We start from the raw sequence: 26215 nt of genomic DNA, 5'->3' as shown, positions 1-26215 counted from the left end.
CCCCGCTGAGCAGAGAGCCCCATGCGGGGCTCCATCCCAGGACCTCGGGATCATGACCTGAGCTGAAGGCAGACGACTAATGACTGAGCCACCCAGGCACCCCGAGAATACCTCTTTAAATTTTCACGTAATATTCCACCATACAGGGACACCCAGGGTCCTGGGATCAAGCCCCACGTCGGGCTCCCTGCTCAGCAGGGGAGCCTGCTTCTCCCTCTGCCTGCCGCTCTCCCTGCTTGTGCTCTCTCCCTCTCTCTTTCTCTCTCTCTCTGACAAATAAATAAAATCTTTAAAAAACTATTCCACCATATTGGATGTCCCATAGCTATTTTTTTAAAACAAAGATTTATTCTCGCAAAGTTCTGCTGGCTTGAATTTTAATATCAAGTGTTGGCAGGGCCGGGACCCATCTGACGTCTGTAGGGGAGGATCCTTCCTTGTCTCTTCTAGCTTCTAGTTGCCCTAAGCATCCCTTGGTTTGTGGCTGCATAACTTCAATCTCTGCCTCCACTGTGCCGTCACTAACAATTTCTCAGTTTTTAAATGTTTTGGCTCTTTCTAATTCTTCAGTATGATAATATTGCAGTGAAAACCCTTGTATTTTTTTCACATCTGTGATGGCACCCTTCAGCTATATTCCTACAAATCGACTTACAGGTCACAAGATAAAAATAATTCTGGGACACCTGGGTGACTCAGTCAGTTAAGCATCTGACTTTTTCTTTTTAAGATTTTATTTATTTATTTATTTGCGAGAGAGAGAGAGAGAGAGAGAGAGAGAGAGAGCGCGCACAAGAGTGGGGGAGGGTCAGAGGGAGAAGCCGACTCTCTGCTGAGCAGGGAGCCTGATGTGGGGCTTGATCCTGGGACTCCAGGATCATGACCTGAGCCGAAGGCAGACGGTTAATCGACTGAGCCACCCAGGCGCCCCAAGCATCTGACTCTTGATCTCAGCTCAGGCCCTGATCTCAGGGTCATGAGTTCGAACCTACTTAAAATACATTTTAAAATAAAATTTAAAAAAAATAAAAATAATTCTGAGGCTCTTAATAAACTTTGCACTCCAGAAAGGTTGTAAGTTTACACTTGCACCAGCTGTGAGTGAGTGGTTCATCTCCTCAACAATCATCAGCAGTGATTACTATCACTTTTCAATTTTTTTTCTTTTAACTACAACGCTCTACTATAAACCGGGGTAAGATACACTAGAAGTGGGTATTTGGAAGTAAACTTGATCATCTTTTCCCTGGTATGGAAACATTCTTGTAATAGATACACAGAGCTTCAACAAGATGCTTTAAAATAAATGCAAAGTCATGGTGGTTATAAAAAAAAAAATCCCAAAGAAGTAATTGCATGGTTTTCATAAAATATGATCAGCATCCAATTATGAATAACATCACAAATATCATCCAAAGATGTAGGAAGTGAATTCTTAGGGTTGTGGCCAAAGTGTTATTTTACAGGCGTTAATAAACATAATAATACCTCGTCCACCCTACTTTAAAAAAAAAAAAAAGTAACTCGCTAGACAGAACCACAGGCTGCTTTTCAATGAGAACGTGCAGTACTTCCTCTGGCCATTAGATGTCGCTGCAGTAAATGGAGCGTTTCTGAGCCCTCTTGAGGGGCTTAGCCTTGCGGCCAGTGATCTCTGTCCAGTCAACAACCTCCTTAATCCCTGCTTGAAATACACCTTCAGTTTAGAGGACAAGGAGCCCGGAAACAACAGGCTAACCCTAAATTCTGCTGTGGGGTTTTTTTCCTGCAAAGCACACAATCCAGCTTCTCTGAGAGAGCTTTAGTAGCAGTCTCCCCCCAACGGAAGCCGGCAAGGTTTGCCAGCAGAATTTATAACGAGGGAACTTTGCAGGGCAGCCAGGCTGCTCAGAACTGAGCACACTTAATGGTAATATTTGCATTCCCCTGGCTTTCCTCCTTGCGCTGCCCGTCAGGAAGCAAATCAATGTCAGGTGTCAGATAACCAGCCGGACGGGGAATTTTCCCAGCTCTCGCACCGACTGGCCACTTTGTCTGAATGTCTCATTCTCCTAATACACTTTTGTCCAGACACACACAGTCTGCCCATTTAATGCCACATCAGGTTGGAACTCTAATGACAATAATCAGAAGTCTTGTTTAACCAGCTGAGCCCTTCCTTCACCATGCTTCCACTCATTTTATTCCTTTCTCTTTTTCTTGCCCTGGTTCCTGGCTGGCATGTTAGAGAATGGAGAGGGAAATAAATTATGTATGTGCGTGTTTTGATGCAACGGTTTCTGGTGGGAAAGGGGTGGGGGTGGGTCAGCCTGTGCACAAATGGAATGAGGTGCCCCCCCACACACACCTGGTGTGCTTTCTCGGACCCCGAGACGGCCCTGCCTGAAATCGCCTTCACCGCACTTCAGTGCCTCGTGGCTCAAGCTCTTTCAGGTATGGCCTGGCCTGTTCATCTTCATTATCTCCCACGCCTGGCCCAGGGCATGGGCCTGAAATGGCGGCAGCACTTAGTGTATTGAGAGAACCAGCGGGAAGGGTAAAATATTGATGGAGGTTAATTTGTCTGATTAATCTGCGGGCCACAACTAAGGACCAGGGAGTCCTGAGCAAAGGGTTCTCTGGACAGGTGCATGTGGGAGAGGGAGAAAAGCGGCTTTGAAACTCCAGGGAGCAGCTGAGAATGTGGGAGCCTTGGAGCCCCCGGTGGGCAGAAGCTTGGTGTCCCTGCCCCCACCCACACCCCGCAACTCTGGCACCCTCCCCTGTGGCCCATGTTAGGTGTCTCCATTTCATCAAATATAAAACCAGGTGTCCGCCTGTTGCTCGCTACCCCAGGGGACTCTGACCCCATCAAGACTCACAAGGCAAGCAGGATTGGGCCAGGTCAGCATTTGAACTGAAAGTACATAAACGGAAGGACAAAGGTAGTATCCAAGGAGCACAGCTGACCAAGCAGAATACACACAGTCCCTGAGCGAAGAGAGGCCCCAGCCCTGTTCAAACAGAGGTGCTTAACGCCTCAGGCTGCCCTCGCCAGACTGGGCATCCTCCTGGTTTCTCATGCTCAGCTCCACATCCTCAGCCCTGACCCAACACTTCTCACCGCCTGCTGCGTGGCGCCATCTTGGCTAGCACCTCTACACTGTCACCTCTGACTTAATGTGTATCAAACTGACCTCTCCTTCCCCTGAAATTTGCTGCCCAGACTTTTCGTTTCAGTACCATCGCCCCCACCACCCAGTCACCCAGGCTGGAAGTCCAGAATTTGTCTTTGACTCTTCCTCTTGCCCCTCCCCCAGGCAACCTTGAGCCCAGTTGGTTCTTGGTGCCTACTCCTCCCACACTGGTCTTTCTTTGAGTCGCTGTCCCCGCCCTAATCTAGGACCTGTTACCTCCTAACCAGGCCATGGCAGCAGTCCTCTCATTGGTCTCCAGGATTAATTCTAAAAATGAACATAAGGGACGCCTGGGTGGCTTAGTCGGTTGAGTGTCTGCCTTCGGCTCAGGTCATGATCCCGGGGGCTGGGATCGAGTCCCGCATCAGGCTCCCTGCTCAGCGGGGAGCCTGCTTCTTCCTCTGCCTGCCGATTCCCCTACTTGTGCGTGCTCTCTCTCTGACAAATAAAATAAAGATAAAATAAAAATAAATGACCATAAGCATGGAGCACTAATGTACCAGGCACTATGCTAAGTGCTTTATGCTCATTATCTCATTGAATCCTTAAAACAACCCCACGAGGTGGGTACCGTTCATATCAAGCCCAGTTTACAGATGAGAAAACAGAGGCACTGAAAGGGTCTGTAGCCTGCCCAAGTCCACCCGCCCAGTAACTGAGCTGAGATTTAAGACCGGGTAGCTTGTCTCCAAGGTCAGTACTCACTTCAGTCCCTCCAGCCCCGGCCCGTGGCTCCTGCCAGACTAATTCTCTTAAGATCGACCTGTGTTCTGTCCTTCTGTATTGCCCCAAGAGAGTAAAGGCTGAGGCCCAGCCCCTTGGCCTGGCATGTGGCCCTTACCCACTTTGCCACCCTCGTTGCACAGAGGTCTTATATTAGTTGTTGCAAAATCAAATATATTAGTTGTTGCAAAATCAAATGCCAACAAGAACTTGGCAGTAACAGGAAGAAAAAAAGACCCCGGGAAACCCGGCGTTTCTGAGCCATCACAGGCTTTTGGCTTTGCAAAGCATTCTGGAGAGCTAACTTGCTCTGTGCTCACAAAATGTGATTAGCATCTAAATACCGATAGCAGGGAGGAATAAAGCAGGCCAGTGGAGGCAAAGCAAGACCAGCTCCTCTTCTCCAAGGGTTGGATGCCATTTTGAAATGTGGGCCCAGTTTTTCAAGGGAGACGAAAATCCCGATTTTTATGTAATATCTCCCAATTTTTCAATGTTGGCAAATACAAATTGTCGAATCTTGGGTGGGCTAACTAAAAGACGCCTTTTTATAAACTCTGCTCTATTCAAGCCTCCAATTCTGCCAAAACGATCTTCATCCCCTCCCCCTAGCTCCCTAAAGAATAAATGAGTGCATTTCACATTCCTGTCACCTCCACCTGGAGTATTTGTCTTCATCTTAAAGGCTCCACTGAGATTTGCCTCAGTGGTGGCTGGCTCTTCTGACTGAAGGTAGCATCTATCTGTTGGTTTTGTCTGATAAATGAGTTGGCTTTTTCCCCACCCCCAAAACAACTATCCTATCCTGATGAATAAAGGCAGGTGTTTCGCCCTTGCAGAACCACAATGGGGCCATTCCAGACCACAGAGGAGGAGGGCATTGTGGGGCAAGAGAAAGTTATCACAATGTCCTCTATCAATAATTGCAGATGCTCTGTTTTCACTTTCACCCCCCCCCCCCGGTACAGTTATTTTGTTGCAAGAGCTTTGTGGGTGAGTAATCCCTTTTATTTTTTATTTTTTTTAAAGATTTTATTTATTTAAGAGAGAATGAGAGAGAGAGAGCACGAGAGGGAAGAGGGTCAGAGGGAGAAGCAGACTCCCCGCCGAGCGGGGAGCCCGATGTGGGACTCGATCCCGGGACTCCAGGATCATGACCTGAGCCGAAGGCAGTCGCTTAACCAACTGAGCCACCCAGGCGCCCATGAGTAATCCCTTTTAAATGATGCCGTTAGTCTAGAAGTGCCCTCTGAGCCAGCCAGTTTAATTTCCTTAGCCTTTCTCTATGTGCCCCACCTTCTCCAGTGTCCACACCATTGTCTCCACCCTGTCTCAGCACCACCCCCTTGTGAATGCCCATAGCTCACTCGCGCACTACGGCTCTCTTCTGGCTCACGCCACATGCTTCCTGGTGTTACAATCTTCGGTGCCATGATTCCCTTGACTCTGCAAGCTCTTTGCCTTTGGGAAGCATGGCTTACCCACTTGTATACCCCCACAGCACGTAGCCTCATGTACCAGGCAGTTGATACTTGTTAAAAAATGAATGAGGTTCAGGGCCGGCTTAGGAGATCTCACTGTCTGTGAGCACAGAATTGGACCTTAGCTGCTGTGGGGCGAGCTCCAAGTCCTGTGCTTATCCCTAGCCATGCTGAAGGTAAGAACAGCCTTCCCCTTCCCCAGCCTGCTGCCCTAGGTAAACCTGTGCTAGCCCCCTCTCTCAAAGTGCCTCTCATCCTCGCTCTGATTCCGCACTATCTTCCTTCGCCTACCTTAGCGGTCAGGTTCTGCGTCCTGCAGCCCAAACAGCTGTGCACATTTCAACATAGGCAAATAGGCGCAAAGGACAAAGGAAAACCATTTTGACACCGTTTTGATGTACAGCCCCGCTTCACGGCAACCTCCCACTGCTTTGTATGGTGCCTGCAAGTGCTCGACACATCACAGCGTCATAGAATTTCTATTTGTTTGTTTGTTGATTTCAGCAAAGGTGACGCAAGGTAAATGAATAGGGTCTAAATCTGTGCTCTCTTGTGATGGGGAGGCTTTCGTCAAAATATGTCAGGAGGAGGGAATGAAAGGAAAGCCTTCCCTGGGATTGAGAAATTACAAGAACCTGATAGTAACTACCATTTATTGGTCATTTAATATGGGCAAGGCAGTTTATTATCCCATTTCATCCTCTTTATCGACCCTATGGAATAAGTGCCGGTATTATTCCTATCTTCTAGATGAGGAAATGAGGCACAGAGAGGGTCAGTTACTTGCCCAACAGCCACACAGCCAGCAAGTGGTGGAGCTGGGATTGAACACCCGTCCCTCCCTCCTCCGGTCCCTGGAAGGAAGTACAGTGCTTTGCTCCTAGATGCTAGGTAATCGGTTCGTTTCTTTCCATTCCCTTGCCCTGGGTACAGGAGTAGAGGACGAGAAAGAAGGAGACCTGACCTTGGCAACTGGGAGCTCTCAGGCTCAGTGCAAGAGGGGTTGGGAAAACAACAACAATAATGGGCAAGCTCAGAAATGGACAGGCAAGAGCCTGGCTTTGGTCAGGAAATGGTTAACTCAAATTAAAAGAGGGGGGCAGTCTTCAGAAAACCAGGGCTCACTTTTAGTCCCTGGCTGCCTGACAATGGAAGGCTGGAAGCCAGCAGATCGGAATGAGGAGCATAGATCATTCGGCAGCCACGGCCCTCTGGCTGGCCACAAACTGACCATGGTTGTTGCGAGGCACTGGGAAGTAGATGTCTGGACTTCCCTTAGGCCAGGTGGCTGTGTCGGAGCTTCCTTGTTTGGGTGTAGGGAAAGGAGAACTCTCCCCCTTGTGTTCCCAAAAGGTAGAGTGCCCTAAATACTTGAGGGATGGCAGTTGTTGATCATGGAAACAAGACTGTCCCTAGAGGGCAGGCGAGGAGGGAGGAGGGAGGAGCCTGCCTAATTCCACTCTTGTAAAATCATTCCGTCCTTTTCTCCTGACCTGAGCTGGCTTACTCCTTCCAAGCGATCAAGGCTGGGAAGCCAAATGGCCCCCCGTGCTAAGCAGGCTTCTCTGGGCTGCAGCCCAACAGCAATAGCAGCTGGGATGGGAGCTGACCGCCCCCCCCACCCCCGCAATGGGGGTGAAGAAGGGGGTAGGGGAAAGGGAACGGAAGGTCCCAGAAGAGGCCTGCTGTCAGCCAGGAGAGACGGCAGGTCCTGCTGAGGGACCGCCCCCCACCTCCCCCCGGCTGGCCTCAAGCCACCTCGGAAACACACGCAGCCCCGGTTGTCCCCTCCTTTCCCCGTGCTTGTTTGGTTTTGACAGCTGGGCTCATCAGAAAGCTCCAGCGGGCACACGTGCTCAGCGGTCAAGGGCGCGTGGTCAAGGGCTCGGGCTTCGCATGCCGGCCCTGCCCCTCCCGCCCGCGTGAACCCGGGTGAGCTGCGCGGCCTCCCTGAGCCTCATCCTCCTCATCTGAAAACCAGGGGCATGAGCGCCGTGCCTGACTGGCACACGGGACAGAGCCCCGAAGCGGCTTCACGCAGATACAGAGCTGGGCACGTGACCGACACTCGGTGCGGCCGAGGTGCTTGTTCTCTTGTTCCTGAAGCATCTCTTCAGAATCTATGCATGGCACCGGAGGCCTGATTAGAACCACAAAAGCCAGCCCAGGTGTGTTTGTGTTTTCCATGATTGCTGGAAACAAAGGAACTCTAGCTAGCCTCACAAAAACCTCAAAGGACCCTCGATCTCTGTACATAATGCTGAGCCGGGAAGGGAGGGGAGCTCATTATTCAGCTGTTAGGTGAGCCGAACAGGCATTTAGCTAGAGGCCACCCCGTGCAAGCACCGCCCACGTCTGTATCTTGCCAGCCACCTGAAAGGGCCCCTACGGTCTCTTCCCTGAGCCCCCCTCGGGGGGACACTAGCAGTGGGCGCTTCAGGGTTACTGCTGCTCTGTATGCGGCTCCCCTGGCCTCGGCCTGGGCGGCTCCACTCGCCTCTCAACGGCTTCCTCCGGTCTGATTTCCCCAGCCGGTGCGCCCACACCAGCCAGCTGTGTCTCCTCTCTCGCCCCAAGCACAACGCTAACCTGCTGGCCCTTCGCTCGCTTCCCCACCGTTACCACTGCCGTGGGCCTCCTGGGCCGCGAGTTGATCCCCTGGTCTGCTGAGAGGTGAGGCGTGTGCAGCCGCAGGGGTGGAGGGTGGCTGGCAGGCGGCCCATGCTGGGGACAGTCGCCCACACCCACGTGTGCAGACACCCCCACCTCGGAGCCGGGGCGCTTCCCAGCTATACGAGGACAGCTCCTGGGGGTCTGGCTCTGCCAAGAGAAACTTGGGCCATGTGGTTCCCAGGACAGAAAGGTCCTTTTACCGGACGCCTGGGTGGCGCAGTCATTAAGCGTCTGCCTTCGGCTCAGGTCATGATCCCGGGGTCCTGGGATCAAGCCCCGCATCGGGCTCCCTGCTCTGCTGGAAGCCTGCTTCTCCCTCTCCCACGCCCCCTGCTCCTGCTCTCTCTCAAATAAATAAACAAAATCTTTTTTTAAAAAAGTCCTTTTACTCCAACACGATTGGCCTGTTGTTTGACTATTGGGGATGGGCCAAAAGACAGAAGCTTCCTACCACAACTGCCTCAGATGGTTTGGGAAGTGGGCAGCTTGGTCTTCAGGTTGTGTCTTATGCATCTAAGGAAGATAAAAGTTGTTTCTGATAACAAGCGAGAGGTTCTGAGCTCCTGTTTGCTCCAGCTAGAAGACTCCTGTTTCCGTTTTTTTTTTTTTTTTTGTCTCTCCTCTTAAATACTCTTTTTTAAATTAAGACTTGATTTTTTCGAGCAGTTTTAGGTTCAGTGCAAAATTGAGAGAAAGGTACAGAGATTTCCCATGCATCCCCAGCCCCGCCCCCACGCACAGTCTCCTCCACCAGAGGGCTACGTTTATCACAACTGACAGAGTCTACACTGACACATCATTGTCACCCAAAGTCCATAGTTTACCTGAGGGTTCACTCGCGGTTTGGGACATTCTATGTATAATGATGTATATCCATCATTCTAGCGTACAGAGGATTTTCCTCTGTGCTCTGCCTACTTATCGTCCCCCAAACCCCTGCAAACACTGATCTTTTTACTGTCTCCATAGTTTTGCCTTTCCAGAGTGTCCAGTCACACAGTATATACATTTTTTTTTTCGTTTTTGGAGTAAACTCTACCCCCAATGTGGGGCTCGAACTCACGATCCTGAGATCAAGAGTCACATGCGTTACCGACTGAGCCAGCCAGGCGCCCCTCATTATATAGACTTTTCAGACATGCTTCTTTCACGTAGGAAGATACATTTAAGGTTTCTCCATGTCTTTTCATGGCTCGATGCCTTATTTCTTTTTCATGCTAAATAATATTTCATTGTCTGGATCTACTTTAGTTCTCCATTCCCATACTGAAAGAGGCCATCTTGTCGCTTCCAGGCACTGGCAGCTGTAAACAAAGCTGCTTTAAACATCCATGTGCAGGCTTTTGTGTGGACATAAGTTTTCAGCTCCTTTAGGTAAATCCCAGGGTCTGATCTGATCAGTGCAATCGCTAGACCCTGTGGTAAGAGTATGTTTAGTTTTGTAAGAGACCCCCAAACTGTCTTCCAAAGTGGCCATACCATTTTGCATTCCCACCAGCAGTGAATGAAAGTTCCTATCCATTCCACATCCTCAGATCACTCCATAGCCTCAGCATCATTTGGTGGTGTCACCGTTCTGGATTTCGGCCATTCTAATACACGTGTAGCAGTATCTCGTTGTTGTTTTAATTTGCATCTCCCTGATGACATGGGATAAGGAGCATCTTTTCCTATGCTTATTTGCCACCCGTATATCTTCTCTGGTGAGCTGTTAAGGCCTTTGGCCCATTTTTTAATTGGGTTTTCTTATTGTTGAGTTTTAAGAGTTCTTTGTATATTTTGGATAATGGCCCTTTATCAGATGTGTCTTTTGCAGATATTTTCTCCCAGTCTGTGGCTTGTCTTCTCATTTTCTTTTAAAATTAAATTATTCTACCTTCTGCATAGGAAACATAGGCATATGGTGGAAAATCCATAAGGTGCAAAGAGTATACGTTGAAAAGTAAGTCTTCCCCGACCTTTGTCCCCTGGCCTCTCAGTTCTCTGCAGACAACACTTCCCAGTATCTCGTCTGAAACTTTCCAAAGATGGCCTATGCAAAGATACACATAAACGTGCACATTCATGTTCTTTCCGTTTTTAGATCATCAGCTATATAGACTCTTCACCATTTTTTTTCCACCTCAAAATGTATCTTGGAGATGGCACCATATCAGTTAGATGGAGCCACCACATATTTTTTAAATGGTGACATAGTATTCCATGGTACGATGAACTCTTTCTTTAGCCCCCTATTGGTGGAATTTAGATTATTTCCAATTTTCTGCTGTTACTAACAGTGCCGCAACAAAAATCCTTGTAAGACGCACATCGTTTCCCACGTGGACAAATATATCTGTAGAATAAATTCCTAGAAATGGGATCGCTTTGGTCAAAGGGTGTGTGAGTTTTACATCTTCAGAAATACCATTGACTTACTTCAGTGCTCGTAGAAAGAATGAACAGCCTAAAATGTTACCTCTTTTGGTAGGCCTCTGGACTTTTTCAGAGAAATAATCAAGTGCTTTGCTTTGAAATATGTATCTTTCATTTTCATGTACTGCAGGTCTGTTCCTTCTTTCCTGCAATATGTCTTAAGCACATACTGTGTGCCAGGCATGTTGGCAGGCTTCAGGGATAAAACCGCAAACACGACAGACACGGTCACTTGCCCTCATGGGATTTCTGGTCCTGGAGGCGGGGTGGGGAGAATACATGTGGCAGAAATACTTATACACTAAATCATTACGAACTTTGTCACATACCCTGAAGGGGACATACAGAGGGACCAAAAGTGTTTATTAGGCTCCTGACTTAGTCTGTGGGGTCTGAGAAGATGTCCCTGAGGAAGCGGTATGTATTCTTTTTTTTTTTTTTAATATTTATTTATTTGAGAGAGAGCGAGCACGAGCAGGGGCAGGGAGGGGCAGAGGGAGAGGGAGAAGCAGACTGCTCGCTGAGCAGGGGGCCTGCCGATATGGGGCTCGATCCCAGGACCCTGAGATCATGACCCGAGCCAAAGGCAGATGCCTAACGACTGAGCCACCCAGGCGCCCGGATTTCATTTAATCTTGATAGCAATCCTATAAGGTGGATATTCTGATTACCCCATTTTACAGATGAGGAAACTGAGGCTAGTGAGTGACCCATGTGCTGTCAGTGTCAGCACCCTGAGCTGCCTCGTGCTGTGGCATGCCTGCAGCAGCGACCCTCAACCCTATCTACACACCAGAATCATCTGGGGAGCTTGCCCCGAAACTGTTCATGTCCAGCCCTCACCCTGGGTCAGTTAAATCACAGTCTCTGGGGGTGGATCCCAATCCCGGATGGTTTTGAAAAACTTCCCCAGGTTGTCTCATATGCAGCTGAGGGTTGAGAAACACTGGTATGTGTCATTCGCATTCCTTCTTCCTTTGGGGGTATCTTTGTCTGGGCTGCAATCACAGAATACCATAGACCGGGTGGCTTGAACAACAGACACTTCTCACGGTTCTAGAAGCTGGGGAAGTCCGAGATCAAGGTGCCGGCAGACTGGGTGTCTGGTGAGAACCCTCTTCCTGGGGACACCTGGGTGGCTCAGTCGGTTGGGCGTCTGCCTTCGGCTCAGGTCATGGTCCCAGGGTCCCGGGATCCAGCCCCGCATCAGGCTCCCTGCTCAGCGGGAAGCCTGCTTCTCCCTCTCCCACTCCCCCTGCTTGTGTTCCCTCTCTCGCTGTCTCTCTTTCTGTCTGTCAAATAAATAAAATTAAAAAAAAAATACTTTTACAACAACATCAAGACTGGTGCTTGACCAAACATCTGGGTACCATGGCCTAGCCAAGTTGACACATGAAATGAACCATCACAGGCTGGTAATGGAAAATAATACCGGGAAGACAGGTGGGCGCCAAACTATAGAGGGTTTTGAATTCTGTTACATTTCTCTTTGGAAAACTTTTCTTAGAAAACTGGGAGTTGGTAAAGGTTTCTCAGCAAAGCAGTGACAGCATCTGGTGAGTTTGGAATCGCAGCTGGCTGCAGTGTGGAGCATGGGCTGGAGAGGGCAGAGACTGAAGGTGTGCGGATGGGTTACGAAACCGTGTCCATCTCTTGCTCACGTTGAAAAGGTGAGCAGGGGCAGATCGTGGAGGGCTTATAACCTTCCAGTAGTGTGGCTAGAGCCAGCTCCTATTGGCTCAGGAGAGCTGATTTTTTTTAAGAGTTTATTTACTTACTTACTTGAGAGAGAGACAGAGCATGAGCATGAACGGGGGGAGGGGCAGAAGGAGAGGGAGAGAGAATCTCAATGCGGGGCTCGATCTCACGACCCGAGATCACGACCTGAGCCTAAATCAAGAGTGGGTCGCGTAACCGACTGAGTCACCCAGCTGCCCTGGGAAAGCTGATTGTTAAATGGCAGGAAATCCAGGAGCTGGTGGACCTCACAGTTGGTAGCTTGCAGTTGGCCATGTGGGAGTATTGACACCATTGAAATTGGCAAATGCTACAACTCAAGGCTTTTTTTCTCCCCAGAGAATCAGTTGTTAAATATTTACCACCACAGCTTACAGGTAACACTAAGAAATGTAGATTTTATTCTAAGTGTTCTATAAAGCCATTAAAATATTTTAAGCAGATGAGTAAAAAGATCTGATTTTTTAAAAAATCTCTCTGGCAACTTTTTAGAGAATGGACTATAAGGGGGCCAGGCGAGGCATCTCAAACTCTGTCCCAAGGAGACCAAAAGGGAGCTGCATAATGGTCCATAATGGTCAGCAGTGATGGTGGCTTGGCAGTAAAGGTGGAGTGAAGTAGGTATTCGGAAGATGGTTAAGGTCCTAAGATTGAATATAGGTGGCCCTTGATTCATCACAAGTTGATTATAATTGCCCTGTTCTGTAACTCATGGAACTTGCTTAGTGTTTTTTTGTTTTAGTTGTGGTGGGGGGCACCAGGTTACAAAATGATGACCTTGACTCATGACTCAGGGCTTTTTTGTAGTTTTACTGGAAACCAGCAGAAGATAAATCAATCATATGATTTCATAACAGAATAAGAAGGCTAATTTCCGGCATGAACATAACCTCTTTTCATTATGTCAGTCTTACAGTAGCAGGAGGAACTTCAAGTCTTATGACTAGGCAGCTTCTTTCTAAGGGGAAAGGAAGCTTTTACTACCTGTTTGGCAATGGTGCTTTATCGGGAGGGTGAGGACAGGTCAGGTCGCAACAGTGTCTGGGTAAACATTTTAAAGTAAGACATTCACCAGAGACCCCTGACCATTTTGGCTCCTGAAACTCCAGGCTGGGAGACTCAGCTTGTCCATTTCATGTTTTATTTCTCATACTCTGGCCTGCACTTGACTGTTTCTGTACCCCAAAGGGAAGGGCTAACCCAGAGGTTCAACCTTCACCTTGATATAGGACTCTATATGGTTAAGGCATACAACATTGATCCTCCCATGGGTCACTGGCTGGCTCAGTCAGTAGAGCGTGCAAACTTGATCTCGGGGTTGTGAGTTCAAGCCCCACATGGTATGCCCCTCCCCCCTTGGGCTTGTGTGCTCTCTCTCTCTCTCTCTCTCAAATAAATAAAATCTTTAAACAAAAATAAATAAAATCCCTTAAAGATTTTATTTATTTGACAGAGAGACACAGCAAGAGAAGGAACACAAACAGGGGGAGAGGGAAAGGGCGAAGCAGGCTCCCTGATGAGCAGGAAGACCCTTGCGGGGCTCCATCCCAGGACCCCGGGACCATGACCTGAGCCAAAGGCAGACGCCCAACGACTGAGCCACCCAGGCGCCCCAAATAAAATCTTTCAAAAAAAAGAATGTTGACCCTTCGAGCTGGATTAACGAGGAAAGATACAACAGTCTTTCATATAAAATGAAGAACTGTGGAACCTTATTAATTTGCACGGCACTAAAATTATAATAGCAACCCAGGGTTCAGTAAGGAAATGAATAATATAAACAGCATATGAGGTATTATTCTCCCCATTTTTGCAATGAGGAAGTCGAAGTTCAGAGAAGTTAAGGAACTTGCTTACTACGATCACAGAGCTAATGAGTGGAAGAGACAAGGGTTCAAATCCAAGTCTGTGATGGGAAAATCCATGCACGTGACCTTGTGGTCCACATAGGCCCAGAAAGTCTCTCTACTTCGCTGCCCTTCACTAATCCGGTTTCAGTCATATATAATAAAATGGAACATCCTCCCAGAATTTCATAATTTAGGCTTCGCTAATTTAAACTACCCCCCCACACACATACACACATACACATTGGAATTACTGACATTTTTCTGTATTGTTTATCGAATGCCCTTATGGTGGGGGTTCATGAGAGAGGCTAGAGTCTGACGAGAAAGAGGAGCAACAGGTGGCAGGGTGGGGTGTCCTGCGGGGGCACAAGCTAGGTAGGTGTCAGGTGCAGCACATGTCATTTTACGTCTTGGAACCTAGAGACCAAGGTCAGGGAGTCACTGGGAAGCAGGGTCCCGGAAGGCAGACTGCAGCAGCCCAGGAGGCGGAGCACCTGGCTCTTGTCACTCTTGGTCACTCTTCCTCTCAAGACCTTGGGTTTCCATCTGTAAATGAAGTCATTGGATCAGAATATCTTTTTTTAAGGATCTTATCTTTAAGTAATCTCTACTCCCAATGTGGGACTCGAACTCACGACCGAGAGATCAAGCATCACATGCTCCTACTGAGCCAGCCAGGTGTCCCCATTGGACTGGAATATCTTTTTAGAACCTTTTTTTTTTTTAAGATTTTATTTTTATTTATTTGACAGAGAGAGACACAGCGAGAGAGGGACCACAAGCAGGGGGAGTGGGAGAGGGAGAAGCAGGCTTCCCGCGGAGCAGGGAGCCCGATGCGGGGCTCAACCACTCCTATACTGAACATTCTCAACACAGCAGCCGAAGTGATCCTATTAAAATATAAACGAGGCTCCGTCACTCTTCCTTTTTTTAATTTATTTTTATTTTTTTAAAGATTTTATTTATTTACTTGCCAGGGAGAGAGAGAGAGAGCACGAGCCAGGGGGAGCAGCAGAGGGAGAGGGAGAAGCAGGCTCCCTGCTGAGCAGGGAGCCCGATGCGGGACTTGATCCCAGGACCCTGGGATCATGACCTGAGCCGAAGGCAGACACAACCACCCAGGCGCCCCTGGATGGGAATTTCTTTTTCTTTTTTCTTTTTTTTTTTTTTAATTTATTTATTTGAGAGAGAGAGAGTGAGAACACGAGTGGGCGGAGGGAGGGGCAGAGGGAGAGGGAGCCTGACATGGGGCTCCATCCCAGGACCCTGAGATCGCGACCTGAGCCGAAGGCAGAGGCTTGACGGACTGAGCCACCCAGGCATCCCAAGGCTCTGTCACTCTTCTGTTGAGAACCCAGCAGCATCTCCCATTCTCACTCGGTAATTCGAGTCAAAATACTTACTTACTCTGGCCTACCAGCCTTACGGGGTCCAGTCGTGGTCTAGTCGCCAGTTACTTTTCTGATGCCTTGTCCTGTTACTCTCTCTCGTTCATTCTGTTCCCACCACATTGGCCTCCTTGTTGTCTCTCTAACAACCCAGGCATGCTCCTGCCCCAGGGCCCTTGCAGATAACTATACAATTCACTTCCTTCAGATCTTCACTCAAAGGTCATCATCTTCTTGGTGAGTCTTCGGGGACCACCCTAATAAAAACTTCAGCACCCTCCAGGCACTCCCTGTATCTTTTCCCTGCCTTTATTTTCTTCAGAGCCTTCGCTGCCTTTTAGTATATGATATAATCATTTATTTATTTTTTTTATTTTTATTTTTTTGCCTGTTCCTTCCCCACAACTAGAATTTCAGCTCTGTGGGAACAGGGACTCTTTGTCTGTTTGGTTCACTGCTGTAACCTCAGTGGCTGGCACATAGTAGGTACTCAATAAACATCTGAATAAATGAAAAGTCTTCAGAGGGGATAAGGGGAGCTAATAGAAGTACAGAAATATTGCTAAGGAGTGCAGGGGGTGAACGGTGCTCTTAAAGCTAGGAAAATTGTCATTTTAGGGCCTTGTATATCATTCTAAGGAGCTTGGATTTCATCCTCTAGGTGGTAGAAAGTCGGTGAAGGAGTCAGTGGTCCGCACTGAAATGTCAGGATTCACGCATGAGATGGTGGTAGCCTGAACTAAGAGAGTGGCAGTTGAGAATGTAGAAAAGGAGATGGATCTGAGAAGTACTGTACTCAGAAGATAAAACTGATTGTACTTGATGACTGATGGGCTAGGGCAGTAAGAGTGAGCAGATAAGGAATCCCAGGTTCCTGGCTTGGGGCAGCCGGCTGAACGGTGGTGCCATTTAGTGAAATAAATACAGAAGAGGGGCACCTGGGTGGCTCTGTCGGTTAAGTATCTGACGTCGGGCTTCAGGTTTGAGAACCTGTGTGCCATCCGGGTGGAGATGTCCGGTAGGCAGCTGGATGCTTGATTTTGGAGCTCAGGGTGGGGAGGTCAGGGCCAAAGAGAAAGATGTGGAAGTCGTCTACCTGCAGATGGTGTTTAAAGCCTTGGCTACAGTAGAATTCCCTAGAGAAGTTGTATAAATTGAGGAGGACAAAAAGGTGCTGGTTATTAGTGCCAAACACTGCCCCAAAAATCCAGTAAGAAAATATCAAAAAAAAAAAAAAAATCTACTAAATTTGGCAGGTAGGAGGCCCTGAGTGAATATATTTCATCTATTTAAATATTTCTTGAACATTTGCTACGTGTTGAGGATCCTGAAGATACAGTAGTGAACCAAACAGGCAAAAATCCCCCCTTCCACGGAGCTAAAACTCTGGTTGGGAGGAGTGGACAAATAAGAAATAAGTAAATTATACCAAATCATAAAAGGCCATGAGTGCTCTGAAAATAAAAAGAAAATTTAAAAATTAAAAAAAAAAGAAAGGCAAGGAACCAAGGTAGGCCTGGCCAGAATCAACAAGCAGAGTCACGGACACGGATCCAGACTGCAGTGAGTAGAGCAGCGAGTGGGGAGGGAGGAAGTGGAGTCCGCCAGAGTCTACCGCTGTTTCAGTAAGTGCGGACGAGAAGGGAGAAGGGTCTGCCCCATTGACAGACGAGTGGATAAACACACGGTGGTAGGCCTCACAATGGTATGGCCTCACGATGGAATACTACTCAGCAATAAACGGGAAGAAACTATTGATGAACACAACAACGTGGATGAATCTTAGAAGCATCGTGCCGAGTGAAAGAAGTCAGTCTCAAGGGGCGCCCGGCTGGCTCAGTCAGAAGAGCGTGCAACTCTTCATCTCAGGGTTGTGAGTTCGAGCCCCCCATGGGGTGTAGAGATTACTTAAATAAGTAAAACTTTTAAAAAATACTTTCAGAAGCCAGTCTCAAAAGGTTACATGCTGTTTGCTTCCATGGGTCTGACATTCTCAAAAGGCAAAACTGTAGGGACAGAGAGCAGACCAGTGGCTGCCCAGGGCTGGGAATGGGGGAGGCCTTGACTGCAAAGGGGCAGCGCATGAGAATGGTGGGGGCAGAAGGAGCAGTTCTGTGTCCTGATTGTAATGGTGGTCACACAAATGGATACGTATGTTAAAACTGCTAGCCCTCTACCCTGAAACCAGATAATTTTACTGTATATTAATGTGGGAATGAGAGGTTGGACTGTATCTGAAGGGCAAAGTCAAGATCGGCAGAAGGAAATTTTTGAAGATGAGAGGGACTTGAGTTTATTCATTTGCTAAGGAGGAAAGTCAGGTCTCTTGGGAAGGGTGCCCAAGAGGAGTTCAAAGGTGTGAGATCCAGGGCACCGGTGGGAAGAAAAGATGTTTATGCGAAGAAGCAAAAGGTGAGGACCTGTACAATCTGTTTTCTCTGTGAACCAGGAGACCAGGTCACCTACCTAGAGTAGAGGAACGGGTGCGGGGTGCCGGGCGTCAAGGGCTGTGGGAAGGTTTGGCAGAGCCGCCTTGAGGAACAGGCAAGGATGCTCTGAAGGCTTGGTTCACCATACGAAAGCCCAGCAGAGGTTGGCAACCTCGAAGCTTTAGTGGTACCGATCTGCCCCTTTGTGGATTCGTCTTCAGTGGCTTGGGGCAGAGCAGGGATGTGTGGGTGAGAGCGGCTGAAGGGTGAGGGGCAAGGATTTTGAGAGTAGGAGCAGAAAAAGCTGGGCGAGGTTTGGAAAGGGAAGCCACTGAAGCCAGCAGGGAACTGGTGGCCTGCGGAAGACGGGAGGGGGCAAGTGCCTGGGGGCTTGTGATGAATAATAGGAACCAGCGAGGGAGGGGGCCGGTGGATGAGTACACCATGGTCCCGGGGCTTCTGAAGTCTAAGATTTGAGAGGTGGGTGGGGAGGACTGGTAGCTTTAGGTAAGGGATTGTATTGCTGTTTAGCATACTTCATTTTTTCTAAGATTTGATTTTATTTATTTGAGAGAGAGAGAGTGCACAAGCAGGGGGAGGGGCAGGGGCGAAGGGAGAAGCAGACTCCCCGCTGAGCAGGGAGCCCGAGGCGGGGCTCGATCCCAGGACCCCGAGATCGTGACCCGAGCCGAAGGCAGACGCTTCACCGACTGAGCCCCCCAGGCGCCCGTGATTAGCATACTTTCTGTGTAATAGCAATAGCAGGGCCAGCTCATACCCACTGATCCTTACCATGTGCCTGACACGGCTGATCGCTTTACATGCGTATCTCATTTAGTTCTCACAGCAGCCGCATGAAGTGGGTACTGTGAATACGGAAACTAAGGCTCAGGAGGGTTCGGTAAGTGCCCAGGGTCACGTGGCCCGTACGTGAAGCGGCCAGACCTAGGCTCTGACTTGTCCGACTCCAGAGGTTCTGCTTTTCGGACTGTTAGACTATACTGCCTCTCCCACATGGAAAATCTTCTTTGGTTGCTGTTGCTTTATTTATTTTTAAGTAATCGCTACAGCCAACCTGGGGCTCGGAACTCAGGACCCCAAGATCAAGAGTCGTGTGCTCTTCTGACTGAGCCAGGCATGCGCCCCTCCTAAGTGGAAAATCTTGATTCCACTTCACTAGAATGCTGTGCTAGTCTCAACTGGACGTTTCAGAAACAAACCAAAGTATGTGCAAAGCTTCTTGTGAACTTGACACCGTTACTGAAAGCCAGCTCTGAGAGGCTGTCCCCCTCCCACTGGGCAAGAGGTGTCAGTTTTGTATAGAGATGGTCCACTGAAAAGTCCTTTTGGGGCGCCCGGGTGGCTCAGTCGTTAAGCGTCTGCCTTCGGCTCGGGTCATGGTCCCAGGGTCCGGGGATCGAGCCCCGCATCGGGCTCCCTGCTCGGCAGGAAGCCTGCTTCTCCCTCTCCCTCTCCCACTGCTTGTGTTCCCTCTCTCGCTGTCAACTAAATAAATAAGATCTTAAAAAAAAGTCCTTTCACCTGATCCCAAAACTGTCTTCTACTGAAGGACAAAAATGTTACTTTCAGAGATGGAGCATGTTGGTGATCAGTCAGGATAGTTCTGCGAGTCGTGATGAAGTCCATGAAGTGGCCAAAGTTGTGGGTGGCCAAAGAGGCGTAAAAGTAAGGATCACTGAAGTCGAGGTCCAGAAACTGGGTGTGGGATGGGTTGGTTGTCTTATAGATGCTGAAGTTCCCTAAGATGATGGTGAATCTGGAAGAGGGGAAGCCTCCAGGTGGCACGGTCTTCAGTGAATGGAGAAGACCTTCAGGAGGTCAGGAGATGCGAGCAGCAACAAGGAGTGTGGCTGAGGGACAATGAGCCCCAGGCGAGAACTTCTGGCACAAGAGGGAAGGACTCGGGGTCTGGGGACAGTAAGAGGGAACTAGAAGAATGCCGCTATCCCTCTGCTTTTCACCCTGGGACATCTGGGATGTGGGGAAATGAGCAGCCCACGCTTGAGAGCTTCACAGAGGAGACATCAGTTAAGACAAGGAGACCAGGGGAGGAGGGGTATTTAGAAACGTTCTCCCGTGAGAACATTTATCATGTCCAGGGGGCATAGGTTGGGAAGCGTCGTTAAGTATGAAGTTTAGCCTGTCCTGAATGGTTGCTTCCTTCCGAGCAAAATAAGCCACAAATAGGTGAACGGGGTGTCCTGACTTCACTGCGCGTTAATATTCATTCTGAGCCCGTCGAACAAGCGCCCTGTGGCACCCATTCTTGGCAGGCATCTTGGCCAAGAGCATAGCAACCAGAGCCCAGACTTGAGACCCTGGCTTCCCTGACTAGAACATTTCTTTCCTGGTGACCAAATCACCGCGTCCCATCTTCTGTATTTCCTGCCAGGCTCAGAGCCCGCACCTTCCCCACCATGGAGGAGTGGATGTCCATTTCTCAGGAGCAGCGGACTGCTTCCGGCAGATAGTCAAAGCCCAAGGGGTCCTGGCGCTCTGGAATGGACTGACAGCCAACTTGCTGAAGGTGAGAAGGGCGGTCCATCCCTTGCTTCCCCGCCTCTTCGGATTCTAGCCCTTTCCCTTGCCGCTCCCCTACAGGTTGCCTGGGGACACCCCCCGTCTAGCACTGACCCATGAGTGCAGGCTGGCAGTCAGCCTGGAGACAGGGGGACCCTGTGCAGTGGCAGGGCATCTGACACCCCATCCTGGAGGAGCTGAGCATTCAGCATAGAGGCTCCTGACATGGGGGTTCATGGACTCCTAAGGGGAACCTAATGCCCCAGCCTAACATCATATGCAAAAATGTGTAGGTATGTGCATCTCTCTGGGGAGAGGATCCCTAGCTTCCATCATATTCCCGAAGAATTTCATGACGCTCCCCCCCACACACACATACACACAAAAGAAAGGTTAAGAACTCTGGACTAACCTTGAACAAGTGTCAGGTTGTCCACAGGCATATTAATCCAGGCCATGCTCCCCCACCCCACACTGTGTCAGCTTTCATTCTGCCATCTTCCCTGACTCCAAAAAGAATGATGTTGTATTGTCCACTGCCTTTACCTCAGTTTACCCTGGTCCAGGTTGACTGCGGATGCACTGACATTTTCTTTTTAAGATTTTAACATGATCTTCATTTCTTTTTAAACAGATAGTTCCATATTTTGGAGTTATGTTTGGCACCTTTGAGTTCTGCAAGAGAATCTGTCTTTACCAAAATGGTTACATTGTGTCTCCTCTGAGCTGTAAATTGACCCCAGGGGTGGATCAGAGTTTGAAGCCCCAGGAATTGCGGGAACTTAAAAAGTTCTTCAAAACTGGACAACTGAAGTCTAAAAAACCAACTCTGTGAAACTGAAACAAGAAGTGCACTGACCGAAGGCGTGTTATAATCATTAAAAAAAATGTCGCCTCATAACTGTGTGTGCGCAGAGTGGCGAGAGGATACTCCCATCTGCTGCTCTTGGAAGTGAGAAGATTTAGCCACAGAACCAGCTCCAAGCTCCAAACTGATGTCCTGGTGAACGCCTGTGCCATGGAAAAGCTTCCCAACATGACTGCTGCATGGTGGCCTTCACCAGATTTTATAACAAAACCTAGCATTAACGAAACGTGCGAGTATACTCCGTAAATGTGCAACTTACACGACACCAAAGAAAGGGCATCACCATGACCTCAGAGTCTCATGTCCTCGAAGCGGCTGAACAAATAGCACATCAGGAGCTCAGCCACAGGGTTGCAGCTTGCGCTAAACCCACACTGGCCTCGCGTTGCTCCATTCGACCCGAGTCTTCCCAACAGGCTTGTTTCTAAAACTCCTAATGTTTGCTGACTTCTGCGTGTGCACGCTATAGCATAAATTATACCTTACCTGAAACTAAAAGGGGCGCCTGGGTGGCTCCGTCGGTGAAGCGTCTGCCTCCGGCTCAGGTCAGGATCCCAGGGTCCTGGGATCGAGTCCCACATCAGGCTCCCTGCTCCGTGGGGAGTCTGCTTCTCCCTGTCCCTCTGTGGGTGCTGTCTCTCTCTCTCAAATAAATAAATAAATCTTTTTAAAAAAGAAACTAAATTAAAACCTTTAACATTTAGAAGTCATCACTCTCTCATAGTAGAACCATCCTTTTTTATTTAAATTTGAAGCATCTAGCATCTCAAGCTTAAGAATTTCAGGAATCTTTTTTCAGGAAGGCAGTTTTTACTGTGACCGCTTAATGCCCCAGAAGACCTTCTTCCAATTGAAATCATGTACAGTTGAAGTGGCCTGAATTCTCTGCCTTTTTCACTTGCTTTGCAAGCCTACCCTGAAAATAAATTATTTAGTCAACTTAAGTTATTCTCACAAGATGTCCCAGTTGTCTAGAAAAGGACCAAATAGAACATTTGACACACATCAAAAAAATAGAACTGAACAAAAACACTTCAGGCTAATCATCTCTACTCGATTTTTTAAAAATCAAATTTTGGGTTATTCCACCTCGGGAACTCCATGTCAAGTTTATATAACCTTACTTTCAAATAGTGCCTATCTATGCATTAAAAGACAATAATAGTAAATTGTTAATTTATACACACACACACACACACACACACACACACACACAGGCTTTCAGTATGTTGCAAGTATTTTTCCCTGTTAAATGTATTTTCCAAAGAAAAATGTTGCTTGGTCATTCCTTCCTAAGGTGAGTTATAGCAGAGGAATAGCAATTAATACAGGAAGATCTCATCTGTAGCCCAATCTGTTACAGTTTGGAGGGTGGCAACTTCTTTACCCATAGTGAATAGTCCCTATTTATTACCTCTTCACATTCCTTGAGGCGACGAATTTTTTTAAAGTTCTAAAATCTGCAAAAAAAATTATTTTTTTTACTAGCTCTAAAATCCTAGCCTCAAGTTACTTACATCGTGTTAATATCTTCTTTGTATTCTTCCACCCATATTATCAGACGGATAGCCACACTCTTGCTACTGTCACACACAGGAATGTCCTCTGAGCCGTAGTTTTGGCTTTTTCAATAAAGTTAAGTGGGGAAAAGGAATGCCTCATTTTTCTAATTTCAGGACAACTCTTAAAACTCTAGTTTTGGGGGGGCTCCTGGCTGGCTCAGTCGGAAGAGTGTGTGACTCTTGATCTTGGGGTCATGAGTTTGAGCTCCACGTTGGGTGTAGAGATTACTAAAATAAATAAATAAATAAATAAATAAAATTAACTTTAAAAAACCTCTAGCTTTGTTCCTAAAATAAACTTCCAGCTTATTTTCATTTTCTCAGGGAGTGTTCTGCTTTCCTGCTTTACGGCTGGCAGTGTGCATCAAACTGGACTAAGTACTTTAGGAGGATTATAAAGAAATGTGATACAATATTATTAACCCAGAAGCACAGTCTTAAAGACAAAACATCCCTACATACAAGAAATGGCCCTGATTACAAAGCAAATATAAGCAAAGACATGATAATGTGGTAGCAACTGTCTATAAGACTACCAAGGGGCTCCCTGTATACCTACTGAATCAATGATTAAAGGGATCATCATAGGGGCGCCTAGGTGGCTCAGTCAGTTGAGTGTCCAGCTCTTGAGCTCAGCTCAGGTCTTGATCTCAGGGTCGTGAGTTCAAACCCCACATTGGGCTCCACAATGGGTGTGGAGCCTACTTAAAAAGAAAGAAAAAAGAAAGGGATCATCACAGGTGAGAGGAGCTAGTAACGAGTCTTGAGCTAAGTTTTGAAGGAAAGGAGAGGATATTAGCTGGTCAAGAATAGTTTGGAGATCGAATAGGTCTAAGGATAGGTTGCAGGTTGAAGGTGGGGCATATGCAGCATCGCAAAGATGGAAGCAAGCAGAAAGTGGGATAGAGTACGAAGACTGGCTTTCACACATCAATTTGACAACTATTGGGACCTCTGGACACGGTGGAAAGTAAAGCAGATAAGTTCCTTGCCCTCATGGAGCTTACGTTCTAGAAGGCTGAGAGTCAATAAAAAAGTAATCTGCAAGTCAGGTAATTATAAATTGTAATGGTATGAGGGGAACAAACAGGGTGCTTTACCAGAGAATTAGCTGGGAGTGAGGGAAATATTTTTTTAAAGATTTTATTTCTTTATTTGGCAGAGAGAGAAACACAGCGAGAGAGGGAACACAAGCAGGGGGAGTGGGAGAGGGAGAAGCAGGCTTCCCACCAAGCAGGGAGCCTGATGCGGGGCTCGATCCCAGGACCCCGGGATCATGACCCGAGCTGAAGGCAGTCGCTTAAAGACTGAGCCACCCCGGCGCCCCTTAGGGAAATATTTTAAGTGCTCTGAGAGGTGATATTTGAGATGAGACCTGAAAGATGACAATGAGGCAACCGTGCAAAGAGCTAGGGAGAAGAGCATTCTGGCAGAGGGCACAGAGGTGCAAAAGTGCTACTGGTAGTGGGAAAAGACTGGTAGTGTGGTGCTCAAGTGAGAGTGTGTGAGAGATGAGGCTGGACAGAGGGCCAGATCATATGTCACTGTTTGCGCCATAATAAGAAGTTAGATTTTGGGGCACCTGGGTGACTCAGTGGGTTAAGCGTCTGCCTTCGGCTCAGGTCATGATCCCAGGGTCCTGGGATCGAGCCCCGCATGGGGCTCCCTGCTCGGGGGGAAGCCTGCTTCTCCCTCTCCCTCTGCCCCTCTCCCCACCGCTCACGCTCTCTCGCACTCTGTCTCTCAAATAAATAAAATCTTTAAAAAAATAAAAAGTTAGATTTTATTCTAAATGCAGTCAGGAGTCATTGAAGGTTTTTATGTACAGAAGCAATATAATCTGATTTTCATTTTAAAAAATATCCCTCTGGTTGCTGTGTGGATAATAGATTAGAGGGAAGAAAAACTGAGTGGGAAAACGAGGTAAGAAGAGACTTACAGGGCGCCTGGGTGGCTCAGTCGTTAAGCGTCTGCCTTCGGCTCAGGTCATGATCCCAGGGTCCTGGGATCGAGTCCCACATCAGGCTCCCTGCTCAGCAGGAAGCCTGCTTCTCCCTCTCCCACTCCCCCTGCTTGTGTTCCTGCTCTCGCTGTCTCTCTCTGTCCAATAAATAAATAAAAATCTTTAAAAAAAAAAAAAGAGACTTACAAAGTCCAAGTAAGAAATGATTCCTTAGGGGCGCCTGGGGGGCTCAGGTAGTTAAGCATCTGCCTTCAGCAGATGGACACGAACTCCGGGTCTTGGGATCGAGTCCCGCGTCGGGCTCCCTGCTCAGCCGGGAGTCTGTTTCTCCCTCTCTTTCTGCCCCTCCCCACCCCACTTGTTCTCTCTCTCAAATAGATAAAAAAAAAAAATATTTTAAAAAATGAAATGATGCCTTAGATTTGAATGGCAGCACTAAAGCTGGAGAGGAGAGAGCGGGTTCAGACGTATTTTGGAGTTGAACTCAGCAGGATTTAAGGAGCAATTGAATGTAGCGAATAAAAGGAAGCAATTAAAGATGGCCCCTAGGTTTTTGGCTTTTGATTTGATTGACAAGGTAGATAATGTTGCCAGGTGACAATGTAGGGTAGATTTTTGGTGGGGAGGGAATTAAAAGTTCTCTTTCGGACATGTTAGATTTGAAATGCCCATGAAACATCCAAGTAGAGAAGTCAAGCAGACAGTTGTCCAAACCTGGGGTGATAGACTAATGATCCCTGCCTCAAGGATACCCACATTCTTATCCCTGGAGCCTGTGACTATTTACCTCACATGGCAAAAGGGACTTTGCAGATGTGATTAAGGTTTAAGGACACTGAGATGGAGAGATGATCATGGTTTATCTAGGTGTGCCCAATCTAATTACATGCGCCCTTAACCGTGGAAGAGGGAGGTGGTGAAGAGCCGGTCGGAGAGACTCAAGGATGGAACCAAGAGGCAGAAGAAATGGTGCATGAGAAGGACTTGACTCATTGCTGCTAACTTGGAAGACAAAGGTGCCCATGAGCCAAGGTGTAGGGTGGCCTCGAGAAGCTGAGAATAACCCTCAGCTGACTGCCAGCAAGGAAAGAGGATGCCAGCCTTACAAGCACAAGGAGTTGAATTCAGCCAGCCACCTGAATGAGCCAGGAAACGGGCCTTCCCCCAGGGCCTCCAGAAAGGGCCACAGGCCGGCTAGAGCCCTTGATTTTAGCCCAGTCAGTACCATGTCAGACTTCTGACCTACAGAAGTGTAAGATAATAAATTTGTGTTGCTTAAGCCACTGAGTTTGTGGTGATTTGTTACAGCTACAATAGACTGAAAGACACCACCAAAGGAGTTGATGGGAAGAAACTCCTGGGGGAGGGGATGCAACATGAAATGACAAGGAAGAGCTGGTGGCTAAGAC

The 26215-nt window shown here is 48.0% G+C and overlaps 1 protein-coding gene across 1 annotated transcript in view; it reads left to right on the top strand.

Moving 5' to 3' along the window:
• Positions 1 to 24034, top strand: part of SLC25A43 (solute carrier family 25 member 43) — a 36293-nt gene extending 12259 nt beyond the window's left edge. The window contains exons 4-5 of the mRNA XM_027607274.1: positions 20286 to 20420; positions 21048 to 24034. Of these exons, the coding sequence (XP_027463075.1) occupies positions 20286 to 20420; positions 21048 to 21248 (336 nt within the window). The 3' untranslated portion in view covers positions 21249 to 24034. The remainder of the gene's footprint in view (positions 1 to 20285; positions 20421 to 21047) is intronic.
• The last annotated feature ends 2181 nt before the right edge of the window (positions 24035 to 26215 follow it).

The sequence above is a fragment of the Zalophus californianus genome, chromosome X, assembly GCF_009762305.2.
Source record: "Zalophus californianus isolate mZalCal1 chromosome X, mZalCal1.pri.v2, whole genome shotgun sequence".
In the NCBI taxonomy this organism is placed as follows: domain Eukaryota; kingdom Metazoa; phylum Chordata; class Mammalia; order Carnivora; family Otariidae; genus Zalophus; species Zalophus californianus.
This window is presented reverse-complemented; position numbering and strand designations above follow the sequence as displayed.